Source organism: Oncorhynchus kisutch, linkage group LG14 (genome assembly GCF_002021735.2).
Source record: "Oncorhynchus kisutch isolate 150728-3 linkage group LG14, Okis_V2, whole genome shotgun sequence".
In the NCBI taxonomy this organism is placed as follows: domain Eukaryota; kingdom Metazoa; phylum Chordata; class Actinopteri; order Salmoniformes; family Salmonidae; genus Oncorhynchus; species Oncorhynchus kisutch.
The window spans coordinates 65,459,657-65,485,255 of NC_034187.2; the positions used below are offsets into that span (position 1 = coordinate 65,459,657).

At 42.0% G+C, this 25,599-nt stretch overlaps 2 protein-coding genes across 8 annotated transcripts; one reads left to right on the forward strand and one right to left on the reverse strand.

Annotated features, from left to right (window-relative positions):
- Nucleotides 1-2,911: 2,911 nt before the first annotated feature.
- On the reverse strand, nucleotides 2,912-4,523 carry LOC109903476 (replication protein A 14 kDa subunit). Of its 4 annotated transcripts, none has more exons than XR_002257043.2 (4): nucleotides 4,185-4,491; nucleotides 4,036-4,088; nucleotides 3,559-3,928; nucleotides 2,912-3,220 (listed from the first exon to the last, which is right to left on the reverse strand). XR_002257043.2 is itself a non-coding variant. In XM_031788776.1 (4 exons), exons 1-4 carry the CDS (start codon nucleotides 4,278-4,280, stop codon nucleotides 3,259-3,261), a joined length of 312 nt encoding a protein of 103 aa, XP_031644636.1. In that variant the 5' UTR covers nucleotides 4,281-4,523; the 3' UTR covers nucleotides 2,912-3,258. The 4 variants fall into 4 exon arrangements, 2 of the variants coding, with proteins under 2 accessions (XP_031644636.1, XP_020355812.1); XM_031788776.1 differs by lacking the exon at nucleotides 4,036-4,088 and having other exon boundaries at nucleotides 2,912-3,302; nucleotides 3,559-3,655; nucleotides 3,854-3,928; nucleotides 4,185-4,523; XM_020500223.2 differs by lacking the exon at nucleotides 4,036-4,088 and having other exon boundaries at nucleotides 3,559-3,655; nucleotides 3,854-3,928.
- Nucleotides 4,524-4,577: 54 nt separating this feature from the next.
- LOC116353417 (UBAP1-MVB12-associated (UMA)-domain containing protein 1-like) lies at nucleotides 4,578-19,230 on the forward strand. Of its 4 annotated transcripts, none has more exons than XM_031788774.1 (5): nucleotides 4,578-4,760; nucleotides 4,935-4,963; nucleotides 5,037-5,160; nucleotides 12,755-12,834; nucleotides 17,783-19,230. In XM_031788774.1, exons 3-5 carry the CDS (start codon nucleotides 5,076-5,078, stop codon nucleotides 18,083-18,085), a joined length of 468 nt encoding a protein of 155 aa, XP_031644634.1. In that variant the 5' UTR covers nucleotides 4,578-4,760; nucleotides 4,935-4,963; nucleotides 5,037-5,075; the 3' UTR covers nucleotides 18,086-19,230. The 4 variants fall into 4 exon arrangements, with proteins under 4 accessions (XP_031644634.1, XP_031644633.1, XP_031644632.1 ...); XM_031788773.1 differs by having other exon boundaries at nucleotides 5,058-5,160; XM_031788772.1 differs by lacking the exon at nucleotides 4,935-4,963 and having other exon boundaries at nucleotides 5,058-5,160.
- Nucleotides 19,231-25,599: the final 6,369 nt, after the last annotated feature.

Consider the following 25,599-nt stretch of genomic DNA (forward strand, 5'->3'; position numbering starts at 1 on the left):
TAGCCCCTTTAAACAATGCCACTTTATATAATGTTTACATACCCTACATTACTCATCTCATATGTATATACCGTACTCTATACCATCTACTGAATCTTGCCTATGCCGTTTGGCCATCGCTCATCCATATATTTATATGTACATATTCTTATTCATTCCTTTACACTTGTGTGTATAAGGTTGTTGTTGTGAAATTGTTAGATTACTTGTTAGATATTACTGCATGATCAGAACTAGAAGCACAAGCATTTCGCTACACTCGCATTAACATCTGCTAACCATGTGTATGTGTCAAATAAAATTTGATTTGAAAAGCTGTTCAGGAACCTGTTGCTTTCAGACTTGGTGCATCAGTACAGTTTGCCATGCAGTAGCAGATAGAACAGAACTTTGTAGGGCCTTCCTCTGACACCACCTGGTACAGAGGTCCTGGATGGCAAGGAGCTCGGCCTCAGTGATGTACTGGGCTGTACACACTACCCTCTGTAGCGCCTTGGGGTCAGATGCCAAGCAGTTGCCATACCAAGCCGTGATGCTGCCCGTCAAGATGCTCTCAATGGTGCAGCTGTATACATTTTAGAGGTTCTGAGGGCCCATGCTAAATCTTTTTAGCCTCCTGAGGGGGAAGAGGTGTTGTCATGCTCTCTTCATGACTGTGTTGGTGTGTGTGAACCATGATGATTCCTTAGTGATGTGGACAGAGGAACTTGAAGCTCTCGACCTGCTCCACTACAGCCCTGTGGATGGGTGCGGGCTTGGTCCTTCGTTTCCTGTAGTCCACGATCAGCTCCTTTGTCTTGCTGATGTTGAGGGAGAGGTTGTTGTCCTGGCACCACACTGCTAGGTCTCTGACCTCTTCCCTATAGAGCCTATATCTGGGATAGATGTGTGAAACTGGGGAGAAGGTTGTTTTAGACATGTCAGTTCATATTGTATGATGGAGAGTTGTTTCATTCATGGGAAAGAGCCACGAAGCTAATAGAAGAGATATCTGGCTTGGTATGTAAACTAAGATTTAGTCAGACTCTTACTCATAGAGACTGTTAGCTGTCTTTTTGAGAGAGAGAGAGAGAGAGAGAGCTATCATTGACAGACTGTCTCTGGTTGGATAAATTATGTCAAGTGACAGTGATAGCAACTTAACAATTCCCCACTACAGTTTGTCTGAACATCCCACAATATGGCAGCTGACCTGCCTCCCATAGGCTACTCCTCTCACACTCATCAAGAAGCACAATATAGCAAGCAGCATATCATATAACATTAGCACTATCAGACAATCATTACAGCTCCTGGGCAGGTCCTATAGATGAGAAAATTACAATAACAATTAGAATTTTACATCCGGTGATATTCAGTCAATTGTGCATCTCAGATTTCAGGTAAAGAATGTGAACCATGCATAGATGTCATATTTGGATGGCATTTGCCAAGACTAAAGTGATGAACAATCTCAAACTTGTCAACCCATGAATATATTGATGGGATATACTGAAACAAAAGCAAAACCATTGTTTTTTCAGGGGTGAAACTACTTTTTATTTTAGGGTTAAGTAATACAGTGATAGTGTTGCTGATGGTTATTTAGTCCCTACCTCACCACCTGGTGGTAAGAAGTGTGGTTCCAGCAGTACAGCAGCTTGTGTTGAACACTTTGCATCAACAGAGGGCGTTACAACACAGCCATGCATGCAGTAGAGTAGAAGATGGCAGAAAGCCATTTTCAAGTCAGATTTGAAATGCAGTATATATTGCAGAGACCCCTCTAGCTCAGTGATCAACTAGATTCAGCCGCAGACCGATTTTTTTCTTGAGCGGAGGGTCAGAGGGTTGGAACATAATTACAAATCATTTGTAGACCGTAGACTGACCGCAGATTCGCTGGTGTTTTTAGTCTTGTCAAAAAAAAATAAAAGGTGCTCAGAAAACTTGGGAGGGGAATATATATATATATATATACATTTTTTTAGTTAACTAGGCAAGTCAGTTCAGAATAAATTCTTGACGGCCTCCCGTGGCAAAACCCTGACAACACTAGGCCAATTGTGCGCCGCCCTATGGGTGAACCAAACACTGCCGGTTGCGATACAGCTTGGAATTGGACCAGGGTCGGTAGTGACACCTCTAGCACTAAGATGCAGTGCCTTAGACCCCTGTACCACTCGGGAGCCCACCCCCAAAAAATTTGACTAGCCAAATGCTTTTACTGTTATATCCTTCCTGTTTGGCCTTGTCCAGGGGTGTCCTCGGATGGGGCCAGTGTATCCTGACCCCTCCTGTCTCAGCCTCCAGTATTTATGCTGCAGTAGTTTGTGTCGGGGGGCTAGGGTCAGTTTGTTATATCTGGAGTACTTCTCCTGTCCTAGTCGGTGTCCTGTGTGAATTTAAGTGTGCTCTTTAATTCTTTCTCTCTCAGAGGACCTGAGCCCTAGGACCATGCCTCAGGACTACCTGACATGACTCCATGCTGTCCCCAGTCCATGCTGCTGCTCCAGTTTCAACTGTTCTGCCTTATTATTGGACCATGCTGGTCATTTATGAACATTTGAACATCTTGGCCATGTTCTGTTATAATCTCCACAGCCAGAAGAGGACTGGCCACCCCACATAGCCTGGTTCCTCTCTAGGTTTCTGCCTTTCTAGGGAGTTTTTTCTAGCCACCGTGCTTCTACACCTGCATTGCTTGCTGTTTGGGGTTTTAGGCTGGGTTTCTGTACAGCACTTTGAGATATCAGCTGATGTACGAAGGGCTATATAAATAAATTTGATTTGTTTAGGACAGTCCTCCTAACCCTCGCTGAGTAGAGGAGTAGAGCCGCTAACGACAATATTATAAACAGTCAATGCAGTAACTTGGTTGAGTTAAGATAATAAAGCTTGCTTTTAGTCGAGGAGGATGATATCAAACAAATTGAGACACGGCTTATTTTGGGTTTATTAATGAATCTTGTTGTAATGACTAAACAGACCGTTATAAAAGCACTCATTTTTATTTTCCACATCAAGAAATAGAAGAAACTGTACATATACATTTAACACTCATATACAAGTATCTTAAAAAATGGCAAACAAGAGAATGGAGTTTCATGTTGACAATGATCTTTAGGAAGTAATGAATATGTGCAAAGTGCTCATCCACTGGTGGCTATTCCAAATGGATAGTGCTGGGGGAAATCATGGATGACTTTCAGGACTTCATTGTACAGCTCCAGGTGTACAGCTCCAGGTGTACCATTATGTGAAGAAAATAAAGGGATGTCAAACCAGTTGAACACAGTCTTTGGTACGTTTAAAAGTAGACTCTGCAAGAGGTCAATATCATCAAATACTGTGGGGCGACATCCTAGAAACACCATCATCAACAAGAATTCAAATATGCCAAGACCACCATTATTATTTATCCCAAATATGTGCTCTCCATTGAGATGTGCCCACATTGGAAAGATAACATATTTTGTTGACTTTGTTGCAGGAAGTCACCCTGCTGTGTATAATGTCATTTAGCAGTCTAACTTTGAGAACACATTCCCTTTTCCACAGGAGAGATTATGTACTTACCGAAAGGAATGCCTTTGTCTTCTCTGAGTATGTTGTATGCAGAGGCCATTATTGTCCCTTTGTTGGACACCATACCAAGCACCTCCACCACCCCGCTCAGCTCATCAAAAATAAACAATGTTACATCAGGCAATATACTAAACTCAAGTACAATGTTCACATTCATTGAGTGTTGTCTTTGTCAGATATTTGTATTCTCAATTCCTTGCTACTTACTGTTCAACCAGTCTACTGTAGCTAGCTAGTTAGTTATGTCTTGCAACTAACGTTATAGAAACGCTGTGACTGTACTTACGGGCTCGTTGAGGTCCACTGATGCAGCACTCCCGTCTCCGTCCGAAAGACTGAATGAGTTTCCTGTTGGGTGGACCTGTCATAGACGACAATAAACAATGAATAGCGATTTCGTAATGCTAAGTATCGAATTCCATTGCAATTTCTGGCCGTGTAGTCTGGTGTAACGTTACCACCACGAACCTTTCGTCAAGAGAAGACCGCCATCCAAATCAAATTGTATTTGTCACACGCGCCTAATACAACAGGAGTCGACTTTACAGTGAAACACTCACTAGAAATAAATTTTATAGTGCTGAACTAACGGTGGACCAATAACACTAGCATACTACCTTCTCAACGCGTCCAACGAAGCAAATCGGCCTGCTGATATATCGAGACAGCATATCAGAGTTAATCCTGGCTTTTTGTGACTCGAAAACTGCCATTTCGAAAGATTTTGCTGTGCACAACGATTGTATATCAGACAAGCAAGTTGTAGCGCGGGAAATATCATGTATGACGATGTTTCCGCATTGTTCTGTTACATTCTTTCCCAGGATACAAGCTCGTATTAATGATCGTCCCTCATATTAATATTGAAATGCCAGCTGAAGGGATACTTTTTATAAATAAAACTTCAGTCATTTAAAAGTTGAGTATAATAACCAAACACCCGAATCCAAGCGATATATTGCGGTATAACCATTGTAAAACGGATCAGATTAAGATCATTCTCGACATTGTTTCTACACGGACCATTTATAGGACAGGAATGACCGGAAACACATAAGACACAATAACAACAACACACGGGCCTATGTCTAACTAGCTACACGAAATCGAAGTGAAATTGCATAGATAATCTAACAATAGCAACATTTTATGTTACTTTACTCAACTTTTTAAAGAAACTAAACACTGGTAAGGTAAGTCATTTGCATTTGTTTGATAAAAACCGAGCTAACTAGACGTTAGAAAGAGCCGCTAACGTTAGTTCGCTGGTCAAACGTGACATTTGATACTTCGGAAGTTACAATGATATCAAACTGAAAGTCACATTGTATTTAGTTCTGATATTACAATCTATGATCAACTTTCAGGCATAGTCCTAGGTTCTACATACATAAAGGTAACAACAGCAGAATGTTTACTGCATTTTATCATTCCAGGTGTCGTGATGATGTTGCAATATGTGGTCTTAGTTGTTTTTCTCGCCTTTGCAGACAGCGTAAGGAGTCAGTATGTTCAGTTTTTTCGGACATCGTAATAAAGACTATTCCAAGAAGTCATCGTCAGAGGGGGATACAGATGGGTTCGTGATAATCGGTGAGAAACACACGAAACTTCATCTTGCTGAATTTGTAAGAGTGAGAAATGTAAATATGCTATAGGCACTCAACGTCTAGATGCTCAACAGAACTTTGAGGTTTCAGGCCATCCTACTGCTCAGTAGGCTCCGGTCAGTTTGGAAATCAACACTCACCATTTAACAAGTTGGGTGGAACACACACACAAATAATGCTGTGATTATCATTTAATCCATGAAATGTGTGGGTTCCACAATGCTCTTCTGGTTGTACAAATCTTGTTTTATAAATCTGCGAGTGGTCTCTAAATGGCGGCTGGGCCTCTCCTGATCACCTACTGATATCAACCAGAACAATGCTTTCGGGGTTGTCTCAGATAGTTGCACACAATGTTGTCATTGTGTCCAGTACTATTTTATTATAAAATTGTATTTTAAATGTTTAAAATTGCTGTACACATTTAGTCAAGAACATAGGCATATATTTTGAGTTTCTTGTTCCTTTTTTACATTTAAATTAACCTTCTTTTTTATCACCAAGACTAAATCCTGAACCTCTACTTTGTAACACTAAGCTTCAAAAATGGTTTCAGTCCATGTACACTAAACAAAAATATGAACGCAAGATGTAAAGTGTTGGTCCCATGTTTCATGAGCTGAAATGAAAGATCCCATACACACACACACACATCTTATTTTGTGCACAAATTTCTTTACATACCTGTTAGTGCGCATTTATCCGTTGCCAAGATAATCTGTCGTATCAAGAAGCAGATTAAACAGCATGATCATTACACAGGTGCACCTGTGGGGACAATAAATGGACACTCTAAAATGTGCAGTTTTGTCACATAACACAATGCCACAGATGTCTCAAGTTTTGAGGGAGCGTAGAATTGGCATGCTGACTGCAGGAATGTCCACCAGAGCTGTTGCCAGATAATTTAAGTTCTCTACCATATGCCACCTCCAACGTCATTTTAGAGAATTTGGCTGTACGTCCAACTGGTTTCACAACTCCAGACCAGGACCTCCACATTCAGCTTCTTCAGCTGCGGGATCGTCTGAGACCAGCCACCTGGACAGCGGATGAAACTGTGGGTTTGCACAGCTGAAGAATTTCTGCACAAACTGTCTGAAACAGTCTCAGGGAAGCTCATCTTGCTTGTTGTCTTGACTGCAGTTCAACGTTATAACTGACTTCAGTGGGAAAATGGTCACCTTCGATGGCCACTGGCGAAGTGTGCTCTTCATGGATGAATCCCGGCTTCAACTGTACTGGGCAGATGGAATTGTGTGAGCGAGCGATTTGCTGATGTCAACTTTGAAGAGTGCCTCATGGTTAGGAAATGGGGATACCTTGTCAGTTGTACAACTGAATGCCTTCAACTGAAATGTGTCTTCTGCATTTAACCCAACCCCTCTGATTCAGAGAGGTGCTGCCTTCATCAACATCAACAGTGGGTTAACTGCCTTGCTCAGGGGCAGAATGACAGATTTTTACCTTGTCAGCTCAGGGATTCGATCCAGCAACATTTCGGTTACTGGCCCAAATCCCTAACCACTAGGCTACCTTCTGGTTATGGTTTGGGCAGGCATAAGCTACAGACAACGAACACAATTGCATTTTATCGATGGCAATTTGAATGCAAAGAGATATTGTGATGAAATCCTGAGGCCCATTGTCATGCAATTCATCCGCCTCCGTAACCTCATGTTTCGGCATGATAATACACGGCACAATGTCGCAAGGTTCTGTACACAATCTCTGGAAGCTGAAAATGTCCCAGTTCTTCCATGGCCTGTATACTCACCAGACATATGTCACCCATTGAGCATGTTTGGGACGTGTACAACAGCGTGTTCCAGTTCCCGACAATATCTAGTAACTTCGCACAGCCATTGAAGAGGAGTGGGACAACATTCCACAGGCCACAATCAACAGACTGATCAACTCAATGCGAAGGAGATGAGGCAAATGGTGATCACACCAGATACTGACTGGTTTTCTGATCCATGACGCTACCTTTAGGTATCTGTGACCAACGGATGCATGTGAAGTCCATAGATTATTTAAATTGACTGATTTCCTTATATGAACTGTAACTCAGTAAAATCTTAAATTATTGCATGATGCGTTTTTATTGTTTTTGTTCAGTGTAGTTTTAAGTATGTCACCAGCATTGAATAATGTCTTTCAACACTTCCTTGAGGTTGAGATTAACCTGAAATGAAAGTAAGGCATTGCACAACAGTTTTCTGGTGCTCAGGGGCATGGTAATTTTGCATAACAAGAAATTAGCTTAATATAGGATTGCTACATTCTTTACTGAAAAATGAAGGTAAATCCTGCCAATTTTGAAGGTCCAATGCATCAACCTCCTTTTTAGTACCTTTTCAAATTCTAAGCCTCAAATAATGAAAATGTTATTGTAAGTCAGGAAGCTCCCTTCTCCTCTTTCCTCTACCAGTAAAGAGCAGTATAATTGGCTCTTTAAAAAACAGCATTGACTGGGAGCCCTGCTGGTGGACCTGGGTTAAAATACTACTCAGTCATTTCAAATACTTTAGCTGGGCTTGATTGGGCTTGCCTGGTGCAATGGAACCAATAAAGTAGTCACAAAAGTGCAAATGCAACCCATCTGGCACTCCAGATAGATTAAAGCTAACGCCAAACGCATTTAAAGTGATTTCAAATAGTACTTGAACCCAGCTTTGGCTGTTGGTGGAGCAGTAGACACAGATGGTCAGGAGTTGTATGTTTCTCTTGGCAGACAGAAGAGAGCCAGTCTCAGAGCCAATGTTTCTTCCCAGATAAAGTAGAAAGAGTCTGACTGAGCTCACAGACGTTCTAGTGTAAACCCAATGACTGCTCTGTTTAATCACGTTCTCTGTTCAAAGACGCCAATGACTGTGCGTGTGTTTTTGTAAGGAAGGAAGGGCTCAGTCAGATGGCTGATGAGGAAACCAGGGAGTTTGAAAGGTGAATCACCATAATGGAATTAATAGATTTACTCTGGGTGTAATGAATTTTGATGGGAGTTGTGGTAGTACTTTAATTGAAAGCCACTGTTAGGCTAATTTGTCCAGCTGCATTGAAAATGAACATTCATAGACAATTTTCTGTTGATTTCTTTTTAAATAGTTTTTACTGTGTAAACTTTTACTTTTTAATTATCTGTGAAGGTTAGCTACGTGTTTTCCCTGAAATCTGCCATTCACATTTGCCATTCGCACCACAGCCTCTTTTCACTTTATGCTCTTTCCTGATACTGATGGCTCCAGACCGAAGGGAGCAGTTCTTACAAAGCTGATGGGGGGGCTCTGTCTGGGTCTGTATGGCAGGGGCCATATCATCTGTCTGGGTCCGTATGGTAAGGGGGTGGATATCATGTGCTACTCTAACCTTTCACTTTCCCAGCCAGCAGCCTGCTGGTTGGGTAGGTTCAGGCTGAGGCTGTGGGAGAGAAACCCTGCCTACAGGGATTAACCGTTGGGATTGGGAGGCTGGCAGCAGGATCCTCTGTGGCCCTTCTCACCTCCATCCACATTTGGTTATTCAGGCAGAGAGAAATCCTCATGGGGAAAGCGGGCGAGCGAGAGGAGGCAGGCAGTGCATTAAAAAATTAGCCCCCCCCCACACACACACACACAATGTACAGTAGAATTAACACTGAAATTGTGAAAATTATGATAATCACCTTTTAGTGGAAGAGCTGTTATTTTTATGCCTGGGTTTTCAGCCTCTTTAGGTTTTGGCCCACAGCATGACTTCACAATCTGATTATTCAGACCAATAACCAGTCATCTTTTATTTGCGTTTGTATCCTCCTACATTGAAGGGGTAAGCGGGGTAGACTTTAGACTATCTGCCAGTCAGGGCTGTATATGCAAATATATACAAATTTGTATCAACACGCCCACATGACCAGACTGAGCATTTCTATGGCAAAAGGAAGCTCAGGGAAATAAATTACAAAAAAATATATTATTTTCATGAAATAAACACACACAGTGATTTATTAGATATACAGTGTGATTTTTAAACATTTCATAAAAAAAGATTTGCATGCAGTCTTTTAAGGGAAAAAAATCTGCAGACTCCACCCCTGACGCTAGATGGAGGGCTGGCTCACATTTGTCAGGGGCCATGGAGTTTAATCTCATTTTACCTCAGAAGATTAGCTAATTAGCTATTACAATAACAACAAATTCCTCTTCCCAGTCTAAGCTGTTCATCTGTAACACCAAATTTTTTTGTCCTGTCAGATGGAATAAGATGAGAAAGGATTTGTTTTATTATCTCCCTAGTCATCTCTGTGACGATCCAATTTCGAGGGCCTTCAGGCCCTCAAAGGCAGGATGTGTGTTTGCACATCCCTGTCTGATGCTGACACTCTTGAGGAGTGGGCCTGGTTGACTGCTGAAGTCATGAGCAGCTGCCTGTGCCTTTTCTGGGAGCCAATCTCCCTCTCTCACAGTCTCTAAGCCCAGTCGGTAGACAGACAATAGCCTTACTTGTATTTGGATTGCTGTCAGTGTCTACTGTCTCACGACAGTTGAAGTTGTCTCTTTCACTAACTTCTTGTTCAATAAGCCTACACCCCCACACCACATTCATTTGAACCTTTGTCCTCAGCGGTTGTGTTTTTGTGTCTAAAGTCTTTATTTATTTAGCTCAGATAGTAGGGCACTCAGTAGCAAATGCCACTGTTTTCCAGGGAGTCCTGAAGTCATTACAAGTAATGCAAGGGTGTGCATGTGAGTTCATAAGTGTTTTAGTCATTGATCACTGGTCGCTTAAGAGAAGATTGTGACTTAACCCATCCAGAAAATAAACCTGAGGCTAACTGTCTATCATTAGTAGAGCTAGTTTCTTCTATCCTATCTGGACTGGCAGAGCTGTTTTAAAAGAAACCTGCTAGCCTGACAAGCTGCATGTCATTGTCAAGGTCCACACTCTAAGCAGGTCACACAACTCCAGCATGAATCATGACATAACGTGATGTCATTGACAAGGTCCACACTAAGCAGGTCACACAACTCCAGCATGAATCATGACATAACGTGATGTCATTGACAAGGTCCACACTGCACAGAGCAGGTCGATGCAGAATGTAACTGTGCTCCTTTTCATTCCTCTTTTTGCCAGTCCAGTTTCCGCTGACAGTTATCCAAACACACAAAGTGAAGGTATTTTCACGATGTTGAATGTGAAAACGACATGCAGCCTTACAATAATGTGAAGTCAAGTACTACCGAACTAACCTGTCCTCTATCATAAAGCAGAGATTGTGTGTGTGTGTGTATATATATATATATATATATATATATATATATATATATATATATATATATATATATATATATATATATATATATATATATATATATATATATATATATATATATATTTATTTATTTATTTATTTATTTCAGTACTTTAGCTTGGTTATCCCTCTCTCCTTCTGAAGGATTTAGTAAATGGGAGAGAGAAATTCCTGCACACTATTGAGCAGACGGATGCATGCTCTTGTGTTTTACTGACAGAGAGAGAGAAGCCTGTTCCCGGATAGGGAGTTAGGGCCTAACTGCCTGTATGTGTACTCTCATGCCCAGAGAGAGAGGCCTGTGTCTGACTGAGTCCAGAGACAAGGCCATGTGTGTACAATGCTGACAACACATAAAGAGGTGAATATAGGCTAGGCTTACTTTACATGGCATTATTTAGATGCCCTTGTTGTCTTAGGACTTGCACTGCTTGCTGTGGAATAATGAGTGCTTTGTAGGTGAACAATGCTTACCATGCCAAGAATGAATTCACAGATGTGGATGGAAATGTGGGCTTGTCGGGAAATTGAGGGAAGAGCTAGGGATATTTTTGTACCTGTAGACCTGAGGGGGGAAATCAAAGCTATAAATTCAAGGCATAAAAGGCATTTATATTGCATACTTCTATACCTCAAACATGGATGGATATATGAATATCCATCATAACAATAAATTAAGACAATAGACAAAATATTTGTATTAAAATTAAAATAATCTGAGCTTGATGTTAGTGAAGCTGAGAGACATTGTACTACTAGACTAGAGTGAGCCGATAGATCCCATTGTTCCTGTGCAGAGTAGAGTAACCTTTGTTTTGTCAGGGTGCTCTGGGCCTCAATTCCCTCTCATGGAGATAATTTAACCCTCTATAGAGAGAGACGTTGGTGGACTGGAGACTCACTGAGCTCCGATCAAAGGAAACTGGTGAGATCAGGGAGGATGACTCCATGCTGGAGAGTGAGTTTACTCCCAGAGGAGAGGGGTAGGAGTGGAGATGGAAATGGTTACAGAGGGGAGGAAAAAGGGAAGGAGGAGAGTTTGAAAAGTGTTTATCTGTGGACATTGACAACATGCAGTCAATTAGTCTAGTTACTAAGGCCTGGTAGTTGTCCCCCAGATGACATGATGCAAGAGGAATGGGGTTGGGAACATAGGCTAGGCTACACCAGAGAGAGGGTTGGGGACATAGGCTAGGCTACACCAGAGAGAGGGTTGGGGACACGCTAGGCTACACCAGAGAGAGGGTTGGGGACAGGCTAGGCTACACCAGAGAGAGGGTTGGGGACATAGGCTAGGCTACACCAGAGAGAGGTTTGGGGACATAGGCTAGGCTACACCAGAGAGAGGGTTGGGGCTAGGCTACACCAGAGAGAGGGTTGGGGACAGGCTACATCAGAGAGAGGGTTGGGGACACGCTAGGCTACACCAGAGAGAGGGTTGGGGACAGGCTAGGCTACACCAGAGAGAGGGTTGGGGACATAGGCTAGGCTACACCAGAGAGAGGTTTGGGGACATAGGCTAGGCTACACCAGAGAGAGGTTTGGGGACATAGGCTAGGCTACACCAGAGAGAGGTTTGGGGACATAGGCTAGGCTACACCAGAGAGAGGTTTGGGGCTAGGCTATACCAGAGAGAGGGTTGGGGCTAGGCTACACCAGAGAGAGGGTTGGGGCTAGGCTACACCAGAGAGAGGGTTGGGGACAGGCTAGGCTACACCAGAGAGAGGGTTGGGGACACGCTAGGCTACACCAGAGAGAGGGTTGGGGACATAGGCTAGGCTACACCAGAGAGAGGGTTGGGGACAGGCTAGGCTACACCAGAGAGAGGGTTGGGGACAGGCTAAGCTAGACCAGAGAGAGGGTTGGGGACATAGGCTAGGCTACACCAGAGAGAGGGTTGGGGACAGGCTAGGCTAGGCTACACCAGAGAGAGGGTTGTGGACAGGCTAAGCTAGACCAGAGAGAGCTGCAGGTGTGTTCTGGTCCACGTAGTGCTCTGTGGGACTGTATTGCTGTGTTAATGCTGTGTAATCTATTAATGTGATCAGAAGGCCACTCTACTCGTTAAACCACATATAATCACCCAATTGAGCTGGTTGTCCCAATGAAGGAAAAAATACACCAGTCAGAATAATAACTTCTGTTACGAAGACCATTAGGGAAGTAGGACTTGGAGAGGGTTCTAGTTGTGGGACTCGGGCACAGGTATGTTGATGAAGAATCTAGGCCTAAGCCCACAGTGTATAATGACACAATCACTCTTGTTTTGTTTTTTTCTCTCCAGGAGAAACTGTTGAGGAACAGAGGCAGAAGATCCAAAACATCAGCAAACCATCATGTAACGTCATTGTGCAACCATCAAAGGTGATTGTCTTTCTAACCAGGGGACGGCGCTATGCAGAACATACAGTATAACTCTCCGTATGGGATCTGGTCGAAAATAGCACACCATATAGAGTCATTTAGGACGCAAAATGGGTTGCGTTACTCAAAACTGCCAAGATGTCCGTCTTGCATGTGCTGTACCAGGAAACACAACTGTTGTAGACTTCAACGGACAGCAGTGAGACTGACTGACTTAAAGCACTGTGAGTTTGCTTTCTTCTTCCCTGTCTGGCCTAGCTCATCCTGCCTGCATACATACTGCCTACAGTCTGCTGCTGCTGTGTTGGTGACAGATGCTGAGTGGCATGGGTGTGATCCTGTAAACACACAGAGGCTTGCGGGCCAACGAATGCCACTACCATTCAGCATGCTCCATGCCTGCTACACTGGGTCTGGACTGCAGTCTGGACATATGGTGGCTGTAGAAAACCTCTATTGTGTTGCTGCTAGTTGTCCGTATGATCTGGTTAGGGCTACTAGTCCTTGAAGTTGCCTGTGGCCATTATGAGTTTAATCAAGGGCAGTGTGTGTGTGTGTGTGTGTGTGTGTGTTGAATGTCATATGGTGACATTGCACTGCAGCTTGGCTCCCGTAGTTCAATGATTGAGATCTATGGTGTGCGTTGCCCTGCCCTTTCATGTTGTGCACATAGGAAGTTACAGACCCTTGACCTTCATACAGTACAGACACCTACCTACAACACTATAAACCTGTCCTGATTCATACTGTACAGACACCTACCTACAACACTATAAACCTGTCCTGATTCATACTGTACAGACACCTACCTACAACACTATAAACCTGTCCTGATTCATACTGTACAGACGCCTACCTACAACACTATAAACCTGTCCTGATTCATACTGTACAGACTCCTACCTACAACACTATAAACCTGTCCTGCTTCAGGGTGGGCTATATATGACAAATAGAGAGTGACAGATGGTGGGACACTACCTACAGTGTTCTTTATTGCTTGTTACAGAGGTTATATTAGGCTATAGTGGTTAAGGTTTAGAAATATAAGCTTACTTTATATGTGAAGTGGTAGAAGTTATAAAAAATGAGGAAAAGACGGCACACTGCTGTTCATGGTCCCAGGTGAGTCCTCGTCATCATCGTGTTTGAGAGCACAAACACTCAGACTCATTAAAGGATGTTTCCGTGGTTACGTCCCAACTGAATGTTATGTTAATTGTACAGGAATAAGCCATTTCCTGTAACAACATCTTCTCTGCATTTAGGCTTTCATTTTGTCTTAATTACAAGGCCCAAAGCACAGCTTTGCACTTGGTGTGTACACCAAATCCTTTTGAATTAACGAAGTCAATTGAAGAGTAAAAACAGTAGGCCTATAATATCATGGAAGACAAAGGCTAAAATCATTTTGTGTGGTGCTTGCTTGTGTTTTGTGGTACACTCACTAGTACGCTAGTTGAGTTTCAATGTTTGCTTGTGTTTTGTGGTACACTCTCTAGTAGAATTGGTGAGTGTACACAATTAAGTAACTAAGCGTACTATATACAGAAAATATTGAATTAGTCAGTTCCAATACCCTATTTACATGTGCAGGAATACTGAAATGGTGGAGGTAGATATGTAAAGGGTAAGGTGACTAGGCAACAGGATATAAGATAAACAGAGTAGCAGCAGCTTGTATGTGAGTGGGTGTGCGGGTGTGTAGAGTAAATGAATGTACAAATTATGTGTGACTGAGCAAATCGTGTGTGTGTGTGTGCGCGCATTAGAGGTCGACCGATTTATGATTTTTCAACGGCGGTACCTTTTTTTAAATTTTCTTATTATATATTTTTTGACGTGTGTGTGTGTGTATATATACTTTTTTGTAATAATGACAATTGCAACAATACTGAATTAAGACTTTTATTTTAACTTAATATAATGCATATGGGCTTTTGGATGGGTGTTCTTAAGGTGATTCCACAGGTTGGTGGTATTTTTTGATTTAGCAGTTGCTGACACCATGCTTACATCTTTATCACAAATAAGACACCTTGTTTCCCTGGTGCCAAATCCATGTAATAGTCCCACACTGGTGCTCTGCTTTTCTCTGCCATCTGTAAAACACACACACAGCTCTGAAGTGACAATGATACTGAAGAGTCTGCTTAGGAGACAAATACTCTCAACTGTTTGAATAAAAATAGAGTTTAAGTTACCTGTGATGAATGTTGAAAACAAAAACTGTAATTTCTATATGCAGGAAATCCTATTTTAATAATGGACATGGTAAGAATTGACTACCAAAGTGCGAGTCATAATCCCCATGACACCTAGTAAATCTCTGAAAAGCGGTTCCTTCATTTATTCCATAGGATATTTAGATTAACTTAAAATAAGGTCTGTGTTTCGTGTAGCCTTACACCACCCTGCCAATTTTATAACTGTAGATATCCATAGGACAAAGTAACTCTGATCAATATTGGCTAAATATAAGCGAAGATAAAAAAAAATTGTAGAGTGGATTTATGAAAATATTTCGACAAACGTTACCTTATCCTAGTGAGATTTACACGGGTATCAAAACGCCGAGGCGGTTTAAGCATGAAACACAGACCTTATTTGAAGTAGATCAAGACATTCTCTATGGAAGACATGAACTGTAAAATAACGAAGGAACCCCTTTCAAGTTCAGCCGCAAGTTATTACAGGAATTATAACGCCTCGACTATTTCTCTAAACCATATACCTTTGACTATTACGAGCCTGCTGCTGCCTACCACCCCCAGTCAGACTGCTCTATAAATATCAAATACGAGCCTTAGGTCAAATCCGGAAACGATCACCTCGAAAACAAAACGTTTATTCCGTTCCGTATTTTATCTAACGGTTGGCATCCATGAGTCTAAATGTTTCTGTTACATTGCGCAACCTTCAATGTTATGTCATAATTACGTAAAATTCTGGCAAATTAGTTCGCAAAGAGCCAGGCGGCCCAAACTGTTGCATATACCCTGACTCTGCGTGCAATGAACGCAAGAGAAGTGACACAATTTCACCTGTGTCACGAACCGGCTCAAAGCCCATAACAAAAGAGAGACAACCTGGAGATAAGGAGTAACAAAATATATATTTATTAAATAAGTAACTAAGTACAATATACAATGGTGTGTGTAATCAGTAGTGTGAGTGTTTTGCATGAATGTGATAATGCAGGGTGTTGAAAGGTGCCAAAGCAAACAACCAAAAGGCCACCAAGATGCACAACCAAATTTAGAAAGGTGTCTGCATGGAGAGAGTCTCCTCCATGAATGTGGAAGAGGTCTATTTATCCCGGGACACACCGGGTCCAGGTGTTTCCCATGTAGCTGACGACCCTCCCAACTCTACCCACCGGCATCCTAATAAGGAAACAAGAACAAAGAGAGAATACGGCAGACAGAGTGGGAGGGTCGTCACACCTGGTTAATATTGCCTGCTAACCTTGATTTATTTAGCTAAATAAGCAGGTTTAAAAATATATACTTGTGTATTGATTTTAAGAAAGGCATTGATGTTTATGGTTAAGTACACATTGGAGCAACGACAGTCATTGATTGATTGTTTTTTATAAGATAAGTTTAATGCTAGCTAGCAACTTACCTTGGCTTACTGCATTCATGTAACAGGCAGCCTCCTCGTGAGGCAGGTGATTAGAGCGTTGGACTAGTTAACTGTAAGGTTGCAAGATTGGATCCCCCGAGCTGACAAGGTAAAAATATGTCGTTCTGCCTTGTTGCTAGGCCGTCATTGAAAATAAGAATGTGTTCTTAACTGACTTGCCTGGTTAAATAAAATATTAAATAAAGGTGTAAAACAAAACAAAATTGGTGCCCAAAAATACCGATTTCAGATTATTATGAAAACTTGAAACCGGCCCTAATTAATCAGCCATTCTGATTAATCGGTCGACCTCTAGTGTGCATAGAGACAGTTCAAATATTGAAATAGGTCAATAAAGATAGACGTTAAACTCGGGCTGTGTAGGTATTTTGTTAGCAATTTATCAGTCGTATTGCTTGGGGATAGAAGTTGTTCAGGAGTCTGTTGGTGTCAGACTTGATGCACCGGCATTTCTTGCCGTGCGGCAGCAGAGAAAATAGTCTATGGCTTGGGTGGTTGGAGTCTTGGACGATTTTCTGGGCCTTCTTTTCTCACCGCCTGATATAGAGGTTCTGGATGGCAGGGAGCTCGTCCCCAGTGATGTACTGGGCTGTCCACACAACCCTCTGTAGTGCCATGCGATCAAGGGTGGAGCTATTGCCATACCAAGCAGTGATGCAGCCAGTCAAGATGCTCTCAATGGTACAGCTGTAAAATCTTTTCGGGATTGGAAGGCCCATGCCAAACCTTTTCAACCATCTGAGGGGGATGAGGCACTGTCGCGCCTTCTTCACAACTGTGCATGTGTGTTTTGGGCCATTTTTAAGTCTTTAGTGATTTGGACACTGAGGAACTTCAAGCTGTCTACCTGCTCTATTGCTGCCCCGTCGATGGGGCTGTGCTCGCCCCCCCAATTCCTACAGTCCACAATCAGCTCCTTGGTCTTGCTTGTGTTGAGGGAGAGGTTGTTGTTCCGACACCATATTGCCAGGTCACTGACCTCCTCCCTGTAGGCTGACTCATCGTCGCCGGTGATCAGGCCTACACCATTGTCAGCTAACTTGATAATGTTGCTGGAGTTGTGTGTGGCCACACCTTGTGGCTTCCTTCCTTAAGACTTCGCAGAGCTCTGAAACATCATCTTGACCGTGTCATGACACTGTTTTGTGTTCGATCACTAGTGTTTTAGTTGCAACCTACCCGCCCTTAAAAATCTGTTTTCATGTTTGCCAAAAATGTGCCACATTAGTGTTCCTTGTCATGTGTAACCTTTCTAAATGTAATGCCTGATGGTGGACATTTTCTCTCCTCTTCTCCCCAGTCTTCCAGTGCAACACCTTCCCAGGCCCACCACTCTCCAGCCCCCGCTCCACCTTCCGTGATCGCCCCATCACCAGGGCCCATGTGGAAGCCCCCTGCGCCCATCGGGGAGGCCCCACCGTCTCTCCCAGAGCTACTAGGAGATGTCCCGTTCACCCTGGCCCCCCATGTCCTGGCCATGCAGACAGGGGGTCCCGGGTTCCTCTTTTCTGAGATGCTGATGTCCCCCCGAGACATCAACCACAACCTGGCCTCCTTCACTTACGACTTCACCCTGGAGAACTCTGTGCTCTGTGACCATTGACCTGTCTACTTTCTGACTGTATGACCTCTGAACTTTTTGATCTGTCAACCTCCTCCAATACCAACCCTTTGTCAACCCTGGGTCGTGTTCATTGGGCAGCAAACAGAAGAAAATGTACTGAAACAGGGCGGGACAACCTGGGCTTGCCTAATAAGAAAGGCACATTTTTGTTTTTAGAGTTTAGCTACATGTGCTCTACTGAACACAACCTTGGACAGTCTTGTCTCGTTACCATTCAGGTTTACTTTCAGTTCCACGGGGCTCTGTCTGAGAATGGCAATACTATAATTAATAATAAACTGGTGATGATCAGCATTAGGTGAGGTCAAAACTGCACCTGCCTGCAGTGATGTAGGTACACACAGTATGTAGGTAGATGGGTACACAGAGTTCCACCTTTTTAAGATTGCAGATTAGGAATACTAGTTAAGCATGTTAATCACTTGCTGATGCATGTCATAGTAGTGCTGGTTCACTGTTTTAAGTGTGTGTGTGTGTCAGAAGAGCGTTAGCTTCATGTCTGATGATAGGAATGCTTGAACATAGCTGAGGCTTGTGTTGAAGAACAGAGTCAGGGTCTAGATTCACCTGCTGTTGTTGTTGGTTTAGGAATCACTGATTGACCTTTTGGGTTTGCACTAATGGACGTACCAGACAGATTTCAAATGGAATCTTAGGAAGGAAATTACTTCTTTATCTGGTTACGGTTTTTACCCTGGGGTCCTCACCTTTGCCAATGACGTTAAGAATATTTTAACAAGACATTTCCCAAAAAGTTTGTAGCATAAGCATTTCTACAATGGAACTTTGTAGCTTTTTGATAATGTATTTAAAATGTAAGAATATATATATATACCCCCTAATTTACAACAGTTATTTTCAGGAGAGTGGCCTTCTCTTTTGGTCATCTTCAGCATGGTGTCATCATGTGTTGTAACCTCCCAAACATTGTATTTGTTATTTATTCTGAACCAGGTTTCCTCTAGTTCTCATGGCACAGTTCAGATTTGACAGTGTTTCAAGGTATCCTGTAATATACAGTGCCTTCGGAAAGCATTCAGCCGTCCTTGATTTTTTCCCCCCACATGTTGTTATGTTACAGCCTTATTCTAAAATGGATTAAATAAATAAAACATTCTCAGCTATTTACACACAATATCCAATAATGACAAATTGAAAACATTTTTTTTGCTGATATTTTTGCAAATGTAAATATATGTATTTACATAATTCAGGCCCTTTGCTATGAGACTTGATATGGAGCTCCGGTGCATCCTGTTTCCATTAATCATCCTTAGATGTTTCTACAACTTTATTGAAGTCCACCTGTGGTAAATTTAGTTGATTTGGACATGATTTGGAAAGGCACACACCTGTCTATATAAGGTCCCACAGTTGACAGTTCATGTCAGAGCAAAAACCCAGCCATGAGGTCAAAGGAATTGTCCATAGAGCTCCGAGGCATGATTGTGTCAAGGCACAGATCTGGGGAAGGGTACCAAATAATTTCTGCAGCATTGAAGGTCCCCAAGAACACAGTGGCCTCCATCATTCTTAAATGGTAGACGTTTGATACCACCAAGACTCTTCCTAGAGCTGGCTGCCCGGCCAAACTGCGCAATTGAGGGAGAAGGGCCTTGGTTGGGGACATGACCAAGAACCCGGTGGTCACTCTGACAGAGCTCCAGAGTTCCTCTGTGAAGATGGGTAAACCTTCCAGAAGGACAACCATCTCTGCAGCACTCAGGCCTTTATGGTAGTGGCTAGACGGAAGCCACTCCTCATTAAAAGGCACATGACAGTCCGCCTGGAGTTTGCCAAAAGATACCTAAAGACTCTCAGACCATGAGAAACAAGGTTCTCTGGTCTGATGAACTGTTGAACTCTTTGGCCTTAATGCCAAGCGTCACATCTGGAAGAAACCAGGCACCACCCCTACGGTGAAGCATGGTGCTGGCATCATCATGCTGTGGGGATGTTTTTCTGTGGCAGGGACTGGGAGACTAGTCAGGATCGGGGGGCAAAGACGAACGAAGCAAAGTACAGAGAGATCCATGATGAAAACCTGCTCCAGAGCGCTCAGGACCTCAGACTGGGGTGAAGGTTCACCTTCCAACAGGACAACGACCCTAAACACACAGCCAAGACAACGCAGGAGTGGCTTTGGGACAAGTCTCTAAATGTCCTTGAGTGGACCAGCCAGATTCCGGACTTGAACCCGATCGAACATCTCTGGAGAGACCTGAAAATAGCTGTGCAGCGACGCTCCCCATCCAACCTGACAGAGCTTGAGACGATCTGCAGAGCGGCATGAGAGAAACTCCCCAAATACAGGTCTGCCAAGCTTGTAGTGTCATATCCAAGAAGGCTTGAGGCTGTAATCGCTGCCAAAGGTTCTTCAACAAAGTGCTGAGTAAAGAGTCTGAATACTTATGTTAATTTATTATTTCAGTTTTGTTTATTTTTTACATAATTTTGCAAAAATGTATAAAAACCTGTTTTTGCTTTGTGGATGCGGATTTAAAGAAAATCTATTTTAGAATAAGGTCACAAAAAAAGGTGGAAAAAGTCAAGGGGTCTGAATACTTTCTGAATTCACTGTATCTATATACTGCATTGCACACTGGTAAGCAAATGATCTTGTGAACAATTACACATTCAGTTAACTCTCAATCAAAACTTTTGGACTGCTGTACAAATGGCCAAGAGAAGCCACATTATGTTGCATAATAAACTGTATATTTTATGACAATTATTTTGAAGTTAACTAATTATGAGTAGTTAACTCACAAGACAACCACTCAAGAATCTGAAAAGATGGCTCATAAGTTGCACTGGTATTTTCAGTGCAATGTTGTGGTATTCCACATCATGTGAAATCATCCACACATGCTGCGTTTGTACAGGCAGCTCAATTATTTTTTTAAATTTGATTTTACTAATCAGATCAGCTCTTTTGACAATAATTGGGCAATAATTGGGCAATAATTGGGCTGCCTGTGGAAAGTTACTTTCTACTGTATACATTAGGAAATGTTTGGTATTGACCCTCTCTGGACAATCCTTTGCTATGCATAGCTGCAAACCAAGTGTATTCTGTCTGTCTGTGTTAAACGGCACTGTGGATTTTCCCAGGCCTCTTCCTCTCTTTGTCATTCAATCACTGACCTAACCTTGCATGTTGATTTTGTTTCACAGGCATGGAAATACACTGCTCAAAAAAATAAAGGGAACACTAAAATAACACATCCTAGATCTGAATGAATGAAATATTCTTATTAAATACTTTTGTCTTTACATAGTTGAATGTGCTGACAACAAAATCACACAAGAATTATCAATGGAAATCAAATTTATCGACCCATGGAGGTCTGGATTTGGAGTCACACTCAAAATTAAAGTGGAAAACCACACTACAGGCTGATACAACTTTGATGTAATGTCCTTAAAACAAGTCAAAATGAGGCTCAGTAGTGTGTGTGGCCTCCACGTGCCTGTATGACCTCCCTACAACGCCTGGGCATGATCCTGATGAGGTGGCGGATGGTCTCCTGAGGGATCTCCTCCCAGACCTGGACTAAAGCATCCGCCAACTCCTGGACAGTCTGTGGTGCAACGGACTGGCGTTGGTGGATGGAGCGAGACAAGATGTCCCAGATGTGCTCAATTGGATTCAGGTTTGGGGAACAGGCAGGCCAGTCCATAGCATCAATGCCTTCCTCTTGCAGGAACTGCTGACACAATCCAGCCACATGAGGTCTAGCATTGTCTTGCATTAGGAGGAACCCAGGGCCAACCACACCAGCATATGGTCTCACAAGGGGTCTGAGGATCTCATCTCGGTACCTAATGGCAGTCAGGCTACCTCTGGCGAGCACATGGAGGGCTGTGCGGCCCCCCATAGAAATGCCACCCCACACCATGACTGACCCACCGCCAAACCGGTCATGCTGGAGGATGTTGCAGGCAGCAGAACGTTCTCCACGGCGTCTCCAGACTGTCACGTCTGTCACATGTGCTCAGTGTGAACCTGCTTTCATCTGTGAAGAGCACAGGGCGCCAGTGGCGAATTTGCCAATCTTGGTGTTCTCTGGCAAATGCCAAACGTCCTGCACGGTGTTGGGCTGTAAGCACAACCCCCACCTGTGGACGTCGGGCCCTCATGGAGTCTGTTTCTGACCGTTTGAGCAGACACATGCACATTTGTGGCCTGCTGGAGGTCATTTTGCAGGGCTCTGGCAGTGCTCCTCCTGGTCCTCCTTGCACAAAGGCGGAGGTAGCGGTCCTGCTGCTGGGTTGTTGCCCTCCTACGGCCTCCTCCACGTCTCCTGATGTACTGGCCTGTCTCCTGGTAGCGCCTCCATGCTCTGGACACTACGCTGACAGACACAGCAAACCTTCTTGCCACATCTCGCATTGATGTGCCATCCTGGATGAGCTGCACTACTTGAGCCACTTGTGTAGTTTGTAGACTCCGTCTCATTCTACCACTAGAGTGAAAGCACCGCCAGCATTCAAAAGTGACCAAAACATCAGCCAGGAAGCATAGGAACTGAGAAGTGGTCTGTGGTCCCCACCTGCAGAACCACTCCTTTATTGGGGGTGTCTTGCTAAATGCCTATAATTTCCACCTGTTGTCTATTCCATTTGCACAACAGCATGTGAAATGTATTGTCAATCAGTGTTGCTTCCTAAGTGGACAGTTTGATTTCACAGAAGTGTGATTGACTTGGAGTTACATTGTGTTGTTTAAGTGTTCCCTTTATTTTTTTGAGCAGTGTATATACTTGTTTTCTTTTGTATTTTGGGGAGATTTAAGTTTGATTAACTTTAGTTTGTTTGGTTTACTTGGATGTATTTTGGGGTTTTACTTACAAAGTGGTTCATTTATGTGGTTGTGCATGTTTGCTATTAACTACATTGTTTTTTAAATTATTTAATTATCTTGTCCTGCTGTTTATTCTTTTGTAATTGAACTGAGGTTTCTTTAAAGGTGGTTGACCTGTGAAAGCATGAGTACTGTATTTTTATTAGTAGTAGTAACTACTACATAGGAAATGTGTTTTTATTGGGTTAGAATATGTTTTACATGCTCTAACCCAATGACAACATATCCTCTATCTGCCCTACTTACCTGCTTCTGTTTTCATAATGGCAGTACCTGAGCATCAGCCAAGTATTTGCACATTATCCTGATATCATGTACCACGTACTCAGTGTTGGGGAAGCTACTCTGAAAATATTGTTACCAATTACTTCACACTGGAAGAAAGTAAGCTACACTAAAGCTACCCTTAAAAAATATACAGTTTACTTCACTAAAGTTATTTTGAAATTGTAGTCCACTACATCCAAATGTAAATCTGAAATGTCATAGTTGAAAAATGTCAAGAACAGATCCCTCTGTTGTCTGATGTTAACAGAATGTAATTTGTTCTATTAATCAAACTATTTTTCAAGTGAGAATTGGACAGGTCTGATGCTGATTTCACCCATATTTTGTTTTTGCAAAAAGAGTAGTAGAATTTAGTTCTAGTAGTTAGCTACACCACTACATGGCAAAAAAAAGTATTTAACTACTGAAAATACTACCTTGATTTGAATTTAGTTCAACGACCACCAAGCTACTTCAAAATGTAGGTAAATTACTAGTTGAACTACACGAAGTTCAGTACTCCCCAACACTGCAACTTCAAAGTGATATTAAGAGTTTATGAAGGATGTTACATGCAATAGTACATCCGGAAAACCTCAACATTCAGTTGTGGTTTCTTTGAAAATGTAGCCTACCTGTGAAGAAGTTTGAATGGCACTTTAAAATCAAACTATTTTACATTGTGGTATATCTGGAAAGTTTACACCCCCTTATTCTGAACCCGGTCTTCAGCGCTACTTCCCGGTTGCTAAAAATCAAATCGTTTGCAAAATATTGTATTTTCAGCTGTTTGAAGCTGCTGTACAAAACCGAAAGTAAAAGATGCTAAAGACAACTTATAGCGCACATGGAACAGATCTACCACTTCTTAGACTTGCTTTCAATGAGAGTGACATACTCTATGACTTATATTTCTATGTGAATTTGGTCGGTCACCCAAAAAGGTACATATTGCAGCCAGTGGTGGAAGGTACCTAATTTTCATATTTGAGTAAAAGTAAAGATCCCTTTAATAGAAAATGACTCAAGTGAAAGTCACCTGGTAAAATTCTACTTGAGTAAAAGTATTTGGTTTTGAAATATACTTAAGTATCAAAAGTAAATGTAATTGTTAAAATATTCTTAAGTATCAAAATCAAAGTATAAATAATTTAAAACTCCTTATCTAAAGCAAACTAGATGGCATTATTTACTTGTTTTTTATTTATTTATGGAAGGCCAGGGGCATGCTCCAACAGTCAGACAATATTTACAAACTAAGCATGTGTTTAGTGAGTGTGCCAGATCAGAGGCAGTAGGGATGACAAGGGATGTTCTCTTGATAAGTGTGTGAATTAGACCATTTTCCTGTCCTGCTAAGCATTAAAAGTGTAATGAGTACTTTTTATGGAGGAAAAAGTACATACTTTTCTTTAGGAATGTAGTGAAGTAAAATTTGTAAAAAAAATATAAATAGTAAAGTACAGATACCCCCAAAAAACTACTTAAGTAAAAATAATTGAAAGTACTACTTAAGTACTTTACACAACCGATAGCAACTGTAACATTTATTTTGGTTCTGTATCCGCTTTGTTTTTCAATCGTATATGCATTTGATTGTGAATCAGCTATACATACAAATATATATATATATATATATATATGTATGTATGTTTAGCCTAGTGGTTAGAGCGTTGGACTAGTAACGCTAGTAACGGAAGGTTGCAAGTTCAAATCCCCGAGCTGACAAGGTACAAATCTGTCGTTCTGCCCCTGAATAGGCAGTTAACCCACTGTTCCTAGGCCGTCATTGAAAATAAGAATTTGTTCTTAACTGACTTGCCTAGTAAAATAAATAAATGTTAAAAATAACTTGATCAAATTTGTACAAAAGCAGGCTATTAAAACAAGTGAAAAAAATATTTGGATTATTATTGTCTTGTTGGTAGTGAAAATACATATGGGGCTTAGTACTTTATAAAACTGTAATACATGTGTTAGTGTAACAGTATTGCTTCTGTCTGTTACATTAGTACAGCAGTATGTGGATTTTTAGGAGGGATCTAGCTACAGTATTTTAATATTTCAACTGTGCAGTGGATGTTTCAATTTACGATGACTGGTATAAGAATAACATTGCAGTTGTCAACAACAGAAACCCAGACGACCTTTGTTTTTCTGAAGATTGTGCACCACCCATTTCTCTGAGATTTAACTCTGCACCCAATCGCTTGCTCGAGAGCAGTCTATCTTCAGCCAACTTCAATGAATCGATTGGTGGATGCATAGTGTGCCCGATGACCTCGTCCTTCTAGTATTATATTAACCAATCAGAGGTTTACAGTGAGTTATTTTGTCCCGCCCTGGTCTGTCAGCCAGT

What these genes read in the sequence shown, in the direction of transcription:
- LOC109903476 (XM_020500223.2), bottom strand. Translation starts at nt 4,280, where the DNA reads ATGGCAGTTTTCGAGTCACAAAAAGCCAGGATTAACTCTGATATGCTG. An exon ending in CAGTGGACCTCAACGAGCCC is followed by an intron (nt 3,656 to 3,853) that starts GTAAGTACAGTC and finishes TTTGATGAGCTG; the next exon opens with AGCGGGGTGGTGGAGGTGCT. An exon ending in AGACAAAGGCATTCCTTTCG is followed by an intron (nt 3,221 to 3,558) that starts GTAAGTACATAA and finishes GTACACCTGGAG; the next exon opens with CTGTACACCTGGAGCTGTAC.
- LOC116353417 (XM_031788774.1), top strand. Translation starts at nt 5,076, where the DNA reads ATGTTCAGTTTTTTCGGACATCGTAATAAAGACTATTCCAAGAAGTCA. An exon ending in AGATGGGTTCGTGATAATCG is followed by an intron (nt 5,161 to 12,754) that starts GTGAGAAACACA and finishes TTTTCTCTCCAG; the next exon opens with GAGAAACTGTTGAGGAACAG. An exon ending in TCATTGTGCAACCATCAAAG is followed by an intron (nt 12,835 to 17,782) that starts GTGATTGTCTTT and finishes TCTTCTCCCCAG; the next exon opens with TCTTCCAGTGCAACACCTTC.